Raw genomic sequence first — 12,041 nt, 5'->3', positions numbered from 1 at the left:
CCGCCCCCTTAAAGGGGCCGCGCGCTCGTCGGTGCTTCCCACAGCTGCCGTTGGCTTTGCCTTCTCGGAAAAAAAAAGGCGTCAAGAGCCTGCTTACCCCCACTGCAGGTATGTTGGTTTTATGGGTACCACTTTAGGCATAAACTCAAAACCCTACAAAACAATGCTGGAAAATCACCCTCAGTATTTGCTCCCCTCTGAAAAGAGCACCTGGATTTAGCACAGCAGGTGACACTGTTGCACTCTTGTGTTCCACCGGACAGACTGCGAATCAGCGCTGAAGCGCTGACTGGATTGAAAGCCCTGCGAGAACTTTATTTATCTGTCCATGACCAAAGCCCGCGGAGTTCCTGCTGGGCACAAAACCAGCCCTGTGACTCAAGGCACCGCAGCACGCTGCTCCTCCAGCACCGCCTCGTGCTCACTGCTGACTGAGAGAAACCGAGACACACCCATTCCGTGCCAATGCTCTTGTGTAGCAGTGCAATTTACCAAGCCACTCCCAAAGCTGCTGTGCAATGGGGCAAGCTGTCTGCGTACGAGTGCTGCGCGTCTGGCAGCAGCAGGACAGACTGCTGCACTGGGAACACAGACAGTGCAGACGCTGGTGATAGCGACAAGAAAGTGCCATGGGCTGTTACATTCACTTTGTCAAGTGTGTCACTATGAGTCAGAGATAAGATTGCATATTTGCAATAAGCTGAACTTGTTCATAGAAGTCTTGCTTGCATGCATTAGTGTTACACCGTTTGCTCAATCTGCAAGTATGAACAAAACTCACTCACATCAGGTTAGCTGCAAACCTGAGTCCTATCACGTCCATGTTCTGCTCCATCTACCGCCCAGATCCTATCCCCCAGGTCCTCCATTGCTGCTGTGGTCCTGGGAGCTGGTGATATCCATCACCCCAGTTCTCAGCCTGTACATCACAAAATCTATTTTGCAGGGGCTAAAAAGTAGTAGTAGCTGGAGGACCTGAGTGCTTTGTGTGGAGCCAAAGAGTCTGCAAGGAGATGTCAGGAACCTGCTAGCCTTTATTTTTCAGAAACAAAAGCACAGGATAGCACTGGGAAGCCTATATAAGTCTGTAAGCTATCAGTATTCCACAGCAATTTTTTTTCCCCTTCTCTTACTGAAAATGACTATCTCAGAAATAACAGGAAGTCTCATGAAATGAAGATGGGTAGATTTGTATACACCATAAGATTTATCCTCCCTTCCGACAAGAAGTGCGGATTACTTAAATTTTTCTTGAAAAAGAATCAGTGACGTTTTGCTTAAATCCCTATATGCTTTGGTCTCCACATTTTTTTGTTACATTTCGAGGGCTTTAATTCAAGATGTGTAACACTTAGTATCAACAAGATAGCAATACAGATCATTCTGTGCAAAAGGTTGTTTTTCCTTGAATTAGTTTCTTGAATGATATCGAAACAGCACTCCTTAATTCCTTGAAGTATTTAACTTGGTACATGCCTGTTTATAAAAACAACCAAATGACTTAAGAGTATCACTTGTCTAGTATTTCAACTAAAAACATGCTATGCTATGATCACAGACATCGCACAAACAAGCTATGTTAAGCAAGATATGTCACAGCTTCTCTGGGCAATTTGTGCCAGTGCCTCACCACCGAGTAAAAAATTTATGTTTAACATATAGCCTAAATTTCCTCTATTAGTTTAAAGCCATTCCCCTTATCCTATCACTATCAGACTGTGTAAAAACTCAGCTTCCCTCTTGCTTGTAAGCTCCCTTCATGTACCAGAAGGCCACAATGAGGTCTCCCCAGAACGTTCTCTTCTCCAAGCTACACAAGCCCAGTTGCCTCATCCTTTCTCCAGTCCTCCAATGATCTTTGTGACCCTCCTCTGGACCTGCTCTACAGCTCCACATTCCTCCTGTACTGGGGGGCCTCAGGCCTGGACGCAGTACTACAGATGGGGCCTCACAAGGGCAGAGTAGAGGAGGACAATCACCTCCCTCTCCCTGCTGGCCACCCGACTTGTGATGCAGCCCAGTATACTGTCACTCCTCTGACACACTGTTGGCTCATGTCCAGCTTTTTGTCCATTAGAACCCCCAAGTCCTTCTCTGCAGGACAAAAAACTAGCCCTAAGGCTCCTCCTGTCCCATGAAGGATATTGGGGAGTGCCCCATGAAAGAGTTGCTATCTTGGTGATGTCAAAAAGCAGTAAATGGGACCTTAATGGGTTTCCTCTCCTCATTCTGCATCCAAATAATCAAAAGAAATCATTATTGCACTACACTGAGAAGGAAACTCAGATGCTTAGCCAAGTGTTTTTCTTTGGTAAAGAACACTAAGGAACGTTTTCTTCTTGTTTCACCTACAGCAAAAGAGAGATCTTTACCTAACATTTATCTGATGTAATGCCTTGTTAGCTGGTTCCAATAGCTAAATTTAGAAAGGCTGTGATCCTTCTTCTGGTGCTTCTTTACTGGGCAATTAGAAGGCTTAAGAATTAAATGAGGTCACTCCAGTCTCAAGGGAGCTCTGAAATGTTACAATGCTATTAAAACTTCATAGCTTTTTTTTTCCTTTAGTCATACTGAAACAGTTTTCACAGTGTGTACATTCAGATCAGTAACCAATAGTCCATCAAGCAGCTGTTTTTCAATGTTTAAAAAAAAAATGTTAAGTCTTTGAGTAGCACAATAATGTAAAAACATGAGAATGCTAAAAAAAATAAAAAAAAAAAAGGGGGACAGCATTCAGGTGTTTTTTTTTTAATCTAGTCCACGTAGCAAGCAGGAGGGGACAGCTGCAATTTGAAGATGCTCAACCATGCCTGTACTACTGTCAATACCAACAGTGCCTGGCTAGTTGGCTAAGTCTGCTTTCTTCAGTTCTTTGCACTTTACTTCCCCACAAGCTAAAGTTTGTAGAAATCTTTTTCAAAAGATACTCCAGCCAAGCAAAAATCACGCTCACCACCATACTTTGGATTTCCTATCCTGCATCAAGTATGTAAGAAAACATCCCAAGTCTCTGAGCTTCAATAACGTATAATGGTACTTTGTTAAATAGCCTTTTGTAGAAATTTATCTTGAATGCTATTTGTGGAATGTTTCTAAATTTTGAGTCACAAGCACATACACATGTAAGCCATCTGGAAATACTTCTAGAAGGCAGAAAGGAGATTTGAAGAACTATAAACATGTATCTCATGCATGTTTTACTTTTTCCACTCTAACGAGAAAAAGAAAACAGCAACTTCAAACTCTTTACATATGAAGGAATTGCAACTGAAAAAGGACAGCTGAGGAATTTGCATGCAATACCAGGGGATCAATCCAAACTTAAGGACTGACAACATTCTTCCTGGGAAGCAACACCAGGAAAGCTCATGCACAAGTATTGCCTGTGGCAGATTTTTCTTGCATCTCAGAAAAAAACTGTCAACAAGAGAAACCACAGAACCCAGACTTTTGTTTAAATTATTAAAACATAATCAAAGAAAGTGTGAAATGGATAACCTAAGAAAAACACGAATAAAGCAGATTTCTACATTAAAAAAATATTAACTTATTTTCTGTTCAGATATGAATGCATTTGATGTAATTTTTCAAATTCCATTATCAACACTTTGTATTTCAGGATCAAGATTCCCTGCAATTAATTCCCTGAGTGCTGACCTCTGTGTCCCAGTGAGAATCCATCCAAGTTAAGGCACCTTCCTCTTGAAGTGAACAAATTTGCAAGGTAAGACAGCATAGCTCAAAAGTATAATTTGCATTTTGAGCCATAACTTAACATTGTTTCTTTCTTTTTCATGTTTCATTTGTACAAAACTAGACTCCTCAAAATCTTTCAACTATTCGTAAATGTTTCTGGCTTTATGTATAGCGAGAAATAAGTTTACAGGGCCATTACTTAGCTACACTGATAGCACACACTCCAATAATGTATGGCATATTCTAATATGTAGGAGCTCTTTCAGGCAGTTGCACGGTAACAATAGCAAGCAAATAACGCAGAGAAAAGTAACAAGATAAAGACAGATTTCTGCTTGAGGGACACAACATAAGAACTCCACACATTAGAATAACAACGGCTCTAATTTCATTTGTGAGATTATATAAAAACATTTTTGAGATTAGAATCCATGCTAGTGCCATCTTAACTGCTAAAATGTAATTGGGATTTTTTAACAAAGAACAGAAACATTGGTACCTGAATCTAAGATTTTCAATATATATCTTAATAATTCCATCAGTTAGCACCAAAAGCACTGAGTTCTAAACAAAACTTTGAAAATTTTGACTGCAGTTATGAGCACTTACTTACATGCACGTCACAAAGTTATTAATCACAGAAGTGAAAAAGTCAGACTTCATTACCTTCAACAATAAGCTATACAGTAAAACCATGCCCACTTTTAAATATGCTAATTACAAAATGTTATCAACACACTACCATGAATTACCAACCATGCTGAGAGAAAGAACTTCACAGTTCTTGGCCAGATCTAGTTAGTTTATGAAGCAGAACCAAGAAGTTATTTATTTACCAGTTTATCCACTTATCCACTTTGGACATTAAAATCTGTTTGTACCTGTCTTTGAAAGCACAGTTTGGAGCCTCTGTTGGAAAACAGTGTATTACATTTACCAAATTGCCATGCCAGAACTGAAAAAATCCTACAGAAAACGAAATGGATTCTTTAACATAACATAAACATCCACAGTTTGTATTACATGGAGTTTCTTATACAGCATCCCTTCTACTGTTTCTACTTACAGGAGATATAACAAAGGTTAGAAATATTCCTTTTCAGGTCTTTTATTTTTCAGGCATTTGGTGCTAGAAATCTGGATTTATTCTTATGTGTAACAAAAAATGTATGCATTCAGTGTTAGCACAAGAAACTGTAAATGCAAATGCTGAGGAATGGGAAACACTTTCAGCCTCCTTACTTGTATAACTTTTCATCAACTTCTATACCTCTCTAAGAGTAGAGATACCTGCATCAACTCCAGTCTGAAAACAGAAAAAAACTGTCAAGAGAAACCACTGAGCATCGGACTCCCTTTAACCCGTGTTCTTTTCTAGAAGGAGCCTGCCTATACAGGTTAGCTTCCACAGGGGGTGCTCCGACTCCATACCAAAACAATAACTAAATAATAATGCCAGAAACTTTGCAGGGCTTTTGTGGTGATATACTTTTTCTAGATCAAAAAGAGGATTCCTCTGGACGCTAATGTAAATGCACTAAGTTAAATGGTGCTGAGGAACTAATACAGGAAGGAAATCTTATGTGAACCATGAGAAAAGCATATGCTTTTTGCCATCACTACCCCTGCCCTGTGCGTGGTTCCCGCCTGTGCTGGTAGGCAGTGGTGAGCAGGAGTGAGACTGAGCTTCGTAACACACAAGTATCTTCTTGTGTTCTTGTGGGTGAACGCAAAGATACCATAAGGGCAAAGAAAAATCAAGCCTGGGTATTCTTTTCTTTTTCTGAGTACACTTTCATTCATATCAACATGGGTGTACTGAATAATTGCTGCTTCTGAGAAACCATCAGAAGGAAAATGTCTGCAACCACCACTAAGCATAATTTTACTGCTTCATCACATAAAAGCGTGCTGACTCTGCGGCTGCAGGTTTGTTTCTCAGATCAACAAGAATCTCAAAGGGAAGTGCACCTTCTCCCTACCTCCTCCTGCCACCTAGCAGCACTCCTCTGAACGCCAGCAGCCTGCAATTGGCTTGCCATCACTGTGGGTACAGAGATATTTCTGAAATTGTTTTCCTAAGCATAGTGGTGAAAGAGAATAGCTGGGTCTGTACCTTGTTCTGTCTGGATGCGCACAAAGCAGTCGACCGTAACCCTGCACTGCTGCTCTGCGTGAATCTGCTTGGATGAGGCCTTCACTTGCAGCAGCAGCTTCACTTGCTTGATGAGCAGCCACCATGCCACCGGCTCTGCATATCCACCACAGCGCTTGGCACTGCTCCACCAGGCCAACAGCTGCTCCCCAGTCCCTTGCAGCAGGGCGTGTTACCTCAGGGCACACCATTCCTCTGCTCTCAATGAGTCCTAGGGGCAGGGCTCCTCTGCTGCCATCTGCTGCATGGCAACAACATGTAAGGGAACATTGGTGGGAAGGTTCAATCTCTACTGCTGTACCATCAACATCTATCTCTGATGTCATGGGCCAACATAATAAAATAGGAGACATTACTTTCAGAGCAGCTGTCGTAGCTGAATGCTACTGAAGGAGCTCCTTCAGTCCTTCTTCTTACTTCCACACACACTACATATTCATTGTTTTTTCTGCAATGATTTAACCCAAATAAGTCAACTGAGATTAGTCCACTACACTGGCAGCAAAGTGCCCTAGAAAAAAAACAAAACAACAAAGAAAATAATCTAAAACAAATTAACAAAATGAATTAGGCCTAGCTTTCAGTGTCCACTGTTTGCAATAATTGCTTTTCCCCCCCGTGTTCCTTTTCTGATCTAGAAAGAAACACAACATTCCAAACTTATTTTAGACCGTTTTTAAAGGTGTTCATATATTATCCATAATCAAACACAGAATTCTCTCAGATAATTTATTTATGGATGGAGAATGGAAATGTAAAAGCACTACTGATGCAACTCTGCTCTGTACATCTCAAACTGATGTGTTGTCACCAAGGAACCATCAATTTTGGAAAGGGCTGATTAACAAAACATCCATCATACACTTAAACTTCAGGCTTAAGACTTCTACTGCATAAAATGAAAGCAACTCCTGAACAATTCAAGCCAAGCTGTGAATCAGCCAGTAAGTATGAGCAGTCAAAGGCATTTAAAGGCTTGGTTTAGAATTACTCTGAGTGCAATTTGCTAGATGAAATGAGCTAAGGATTTGATCATGAGAACCTAAAAAACTGAATTCAATTTCCTAAATACATTTATATATTTTTTTTTATCCCATTGTTAGCAGGTAGAGGCAGCAAAAGAAAAAAAAAATTGCAGTATTGACAAAGTATGTGAGTGGACACCATGCAGGTGACCAAATCTAAATGTGCTGGATGGGGGGTAAAAAAAGGACCCAAGAAAATCAAACATTTTAAACTAGACCTTCAGTAAAACTAAATAAATAAACAAACTGACAATCAGAGCAACTAGTCTGTCTACCGCAAACCTTTCAGCAATTAGTAGGAAAGCTGAATTCTGTAGAAGCCGCCTGAGTTTGCAAGCATTCCTTCTCTTGCCTCACACAGGTGTAACCTAACTTTTGTTTCAGTATCCAGCATTAGATTGTAGAAGATCTAGCTAAACAAATACTATTTAAATGAACAAAAGAAAATATGCAACTTTAAAATAAATTAGAATTGCACTCTACTGGTCTTTTAAAAATATGTATTTTTTATTATGAAATTATGAATATAATACAAAAGTAGCTATCCATGCATAGGTCTTAAACAACAATATCATCTTCAGCACACCTCTTTTGTGCCTTCAAAACTGTTTTATTAACAAATGTAAGCATTATTTGTGATCAAAGTCATGAAATCAGGTAAAACATCAGTCACACTGTAGGTCTCAAGTGTCTAACAATGTGCACTAGCAAAAATGTTACACCATCACTTTTGGGTGGCTAAACATCGTTATTCTTCTAAAAGGTTTCTTTTTTGTTGTGATTAACAAAATGCTACTGAAAATATTTCTGTATTTTTCATGTGCTTAGAGGCACAAAATTCTCATTAATTGGGAAATTTCCTTATCAGTGATTGCCAAATATTCACAGAGCACTTTGAGGACATCAGTGTATCATTTTACATTGAATATTGGACAGTGAACAGCAGTGAATGTACTAACTATGTGAGGTTTTCACATAATGAAGTTACAACTAGGATAAATAATTTGACAATAGATAAATACTAAAACTTTGGTGCTCTGAAATTTTTTTATAAGTATTCAACTGATTAGGTCATTAGAATCAGCTCTGAAGTTTCACCTGTGTCAAATCACAAGGTAGATTTACCTTTTTAAAAGCATTTCAAAGGTATGCCATTAGCAGGCACCTCAATTGAGTTCCTTTCTCACTACCTTTAAATGCTTTGAGAGATGAGAACAAGGATGCTGAATACTCAGAAAGTTCATCTATGTAGCTAAACCAAAGGACAGCTTGAAGGCCAGCTCAACAGCAACTTCTGCGACTGAGTCATGGAAACAAACATAAAACTCCTGTGGTTTTGGATGCAAGAAGAGCCTCCTGGAGAAAAAGAACACAAAAAACCCCCACAAAAATAAGAAATCACAGGTGTTAGCTTTTTCCAGTTGCTGCATAATATAGCTAGCCAATCTCTGTGGCCCTTCTTCATGATTTTACTGTTTTCATATGTTAGATTCCTAAAGAAAATTATTCCCTCTTCAGTTTTCTCAAGCCTATTAAAAAAGTTTATGTTTTTAGTATGTATTTTGATGCTACTTTTGTTTTTGCACTGGGTTACATGGGAGCAAACCCCAGTAGTTACATATTTACTCATTTTTAAACTTAATACAACCTGGCAGGTACATTCCTATGTGTCACTCCAACTGACTCTTTCAGGGAAAGAACTAAAATAGGAAAGCTGTCAATATACCTTTGCATAACAGTATGTAGCATTATAGCATAGAGCTTTGTAAATACTGATGGACTGTCCTCGGTCATCCTAACACGACTGCTAACTGCAGCTAAATATTAGGCATCACAGAACACAGTCGGCGAGAAGTGATGGCTGCAGAATGTGGCTTGCTGGCCTGTTCTTAAACAATTAAATTATTTGCAGTTTTCTGAACTGTCAAGTGATGATGCATACTATTTTCTCATTACGTTTGATTACTTTGAATAAAAGCTCTTATTTTTAATATTTAATACCTAGGGCAGCACACTATTCTGTCATGCAAATAAGTTTAAATTAAAATTATGTGACATCACAGTAAATAGATTATTTGTGCTGAGAGCAGAGCTTGGAAAGCAAATCCAGGAAAGAATGCTCCCTCCCCAGAACATCTCAGATAGACCAGTAAGTGGATTTGGTCTTCCCAATTGAAAAAAAAAAAATACTCTTTATTATGATAGAAGCATACTCAAAATGGAAAGTTTGGAGAGAAATAGATTTGTCTGTCTTTAAACTTACCCCACAACCCAGTAACTCAGTGTTGGTGGTGGTTTCTTCTGATCATTCCAGTTCTCAGGAGAGCACTCAAATAAAACTCCATGTTCTCTTACAGGACCTAAGTCTTCATCTGTACTACTAAATTCTGAGACTTTACTGCCTGCTTTCTTCTTTTTCTGTAAAACAGATGGTGAAGTGTTGGTATAGATAATTTTTTTAATGCTAACATTAGTATATGTAATTTTAACATGCTTTCTTCAGAAAGCTGCTGAATGACATCGCTGTCAAGAATCCGGATAGAAGATATAACTGTTTTGCTTATGTGATTCTTTTCTTCAGTTTTGTTACTTCAGTATCTACAGGATTTTTAATATTCTTACACAATTTGGAAGTGCTCTCCTCATTTTGATTTTCTAGTCTAGCCAAACAACATTCTTTCTACTAGGACATTTGAGGTAAAGCAGCTTCATTAACAACAAACTATGTTAAAACAGCTAAAGCTCGCATCTCTTCCTTTGAATTAACACTATAATGTACATTTTTTGCCTTTTTTTTTTTTTTTTTTTTTGTTTGTCAAGCCCTATGAACTCAGAAGTTCGACTCATTCTTTTACATTTTCCTTGTGCCCTAATACAACCCGGCAATTACATTAACTGTTGAAGCCAACTAACAACAACTAGCCTGGATTTCTGGAGTCAAATACTTCTAGCTAACAAGCTGGCTTACATAGGTTTCTTAGATTTTCCTCTAAAAGAAACTTGTTCAGCAGCACATGTTCAATTATTTCTGACTTTCAGGGCACAATGAACCCAGCTGCTGCTTATGGTAAAGACACACACTTGAAAAACCCAGGAAAACGTGTACTGACACAGCTGTTGCTAAAACAGAAATTGTCACTTTCAAGCATGCGTTCTTCACTTTTTATGAACTACACTTAATAGCTGAATGTTTTGTTTACTCGGGTATCTTTGGCTTGAACTACAAGCTGCCTATTTAACAACTTGAACGAAAGGCCATTTGATCAGAAGAAATATTTGTGTACTCTCTCTGTTTGCTTTTGGGTTTCCAGATCTCCTGCCAAAGTGCCCTGAAAAAAAGACCCACTGCCAATGTCTTATTCAGCCTAACCTCAGCATCTTATGGTGTTGACAGCATAATGCACCAATTTAAGCTGTTTTTCCTAACACTTAAAAAAAAAAAAAAAAAAAAGGAAAATAAGATTTGAGGTACATCAGTCTAACTAGAAATAACTTCTTCAGTAGTTTCAAGAAAAAACAGAAAAATAATACTGATACTTGCAAGCTGCACTGATTCAATTTGTACTGTTCTTTCACATTTCTCATTTAATGCACTTGGACTGTCACTTAAGGATCTAAAGAAATGCAAGTGGTATGCAGTAGTCCACTTGTGATAATATTAAATTATTTCCTTTTTTCCAAAGAAACTAAACAGGTCACAAATTTAGCAGGGATTAAATACTGCCCTAATTGGTTTGTGTCAGTAAAATCAACTGCAGAATTAACAAACCAGACTCTGAACAAAACAAAACAGGTATTGAACACAAAACATCTGATCTGAGCATCTCAAATTGATTCTCATAGCTATTGTTTAGATTTCTGCACTGTTACTACAATTTACTTTGGATGGATCATGTGAAGTAAACAGAAAACTATAATATCAAGCTCAAGGCAGAAGAGTTGCTGATATCAGATCTATCCCCTTTTTTTCCTTAATTTTTTTTTTTTTTTTTTTCTTTCCTAAATACCAAATACTCAAGTGAAGCTCTGGCAGCTGAGATCAGGATTAAGCCCAAGGCTAGAGCAAGGCTTGAACTTCTTGTTAAGAGAAAAAATACTCACCTGTTGTGTTGTCCCATATAATCTAAAATCCGAGAGATTATTTGGCAGCATAATTAAAAAGAATTGATCATTATAACCAGCCAGGTTACAACCAGACAGATATCAGTGTGAGAAAGCTATCAGAGACATCAGTGTGTGGCAAATGTATAAGCAATCTCAGAGAACAAAGGCACTGAGAACAAACACTCCCTCAGCGTCAGAGAGGCTCTCTTCAGGTCAGTGATAAGACACACCATCAGGGCAGCAAGGGGAGCATTGGCACTGCTCATATCAAACATTTTCTGTGCAAAGAGAGGGCATCCATTTACTTTCTCCTACAGTCTGAAATTTCCTTAAAGGATTAATATGACTAAAAGAATCCAACAACCTTCTCTTGCTATTTCCTACACTTCAACCCAGTGAGAGAACTTTGTGCTAAGTTACAGAGCCCTAAAATCAAACAGAAAAATACAATACTGAATACATGGAGTATTTATTTTGAGGGCATGGTAGGTTGAACCACAGTTACATGCATACATGGTTGGATGTTCAGTTTATTGTGAACTTTCTAAACAAAGAAATGAAATCAATATTGAAATAATAAATTAACAACGTAGAGAGACTGAAGACAAAGCTTACATACTTCTTTCATCATGGACTGCTGAAAAACTGAACGAATTGAAAGACAGCAACGATGGAAATTCTCAATTAACTGAGGGTGGATGGAGCCCCCGAGCCGTGCGACTTCCTTGTGAGTTGGAGTAATAAAGATTCCATGCATTGTTTCCAAAGATAGATAGTGGAAGAGAGTATTCTCAGGACCAGATGTCAACCTTCAAAAATAGGATAATCATTTTAATATTCAAATAAATACGAATGAAATTTCAGTTAAACAATATGTACAATTTTATTATAATCATTTTTCTGGTAGCTGCAATGGAGTACTAAAATGGAGATGTTAGAAAGGTGCTTGTTTCTATATTGAGGAAATTTGCTAATTTGGACTGCTTATATTAAAATTTAACATATAAGTGCAGTTAGCTATTGAACTTGTGCTCTCAAAAATTCTCACAAGAAAATAAAAA

At 38.3% G+C, this 12,041-nt stretch overlaps 1 protein-coding gene across 1 annotated transcript in view; it reads right to left on the bottom strand.

The window, feature by feature from the left end:
• Nucleotides 1-7,362: 7,362 nt before the first annotated feature.
• Nucleotides 7,363-12,041, bottom strand: part of INTU (inturned planar cell polarity protein) — a 40,075-nt gene continuing 35,396 nt past the window's right edge. Inside the window, 3 exon segments of the mRNA XM_010709585.3 lie at nt 7,363-8,232; nt 9,140-9,294; nt 11,600-11,789. Coding sequence (XP_010707887.2) covers nt 8,121-8,232; nt 9,140-9,294; nt 11,600-11,789 — 457 coding nt within the window. The 3' untranslated portion in view covers nt 7,363-8,120.

The sequence above is a fragment of the Meleagris gallopavo genome, chromosome 4 (assembly GCF_000146605.3).
Source record: "Meleagris gallopavo isolate NT-WF06-2002-E0010 breed Aviagen turkey brand Nicholas breeding stock chromosome 4, Turkey_5.1, whole genome shotgun sequence".
NCBI lineage: Eukaryota > Metazoa > Chordata > Aves > Galliformes > Phasianidae > Meleagris > Meleagris gallopavo.
The sequence above is the reverse complement of the archived record's forward strand: the minus strand, read 5'-3'. Positions and strand labels throughout refer to the sequence as shown.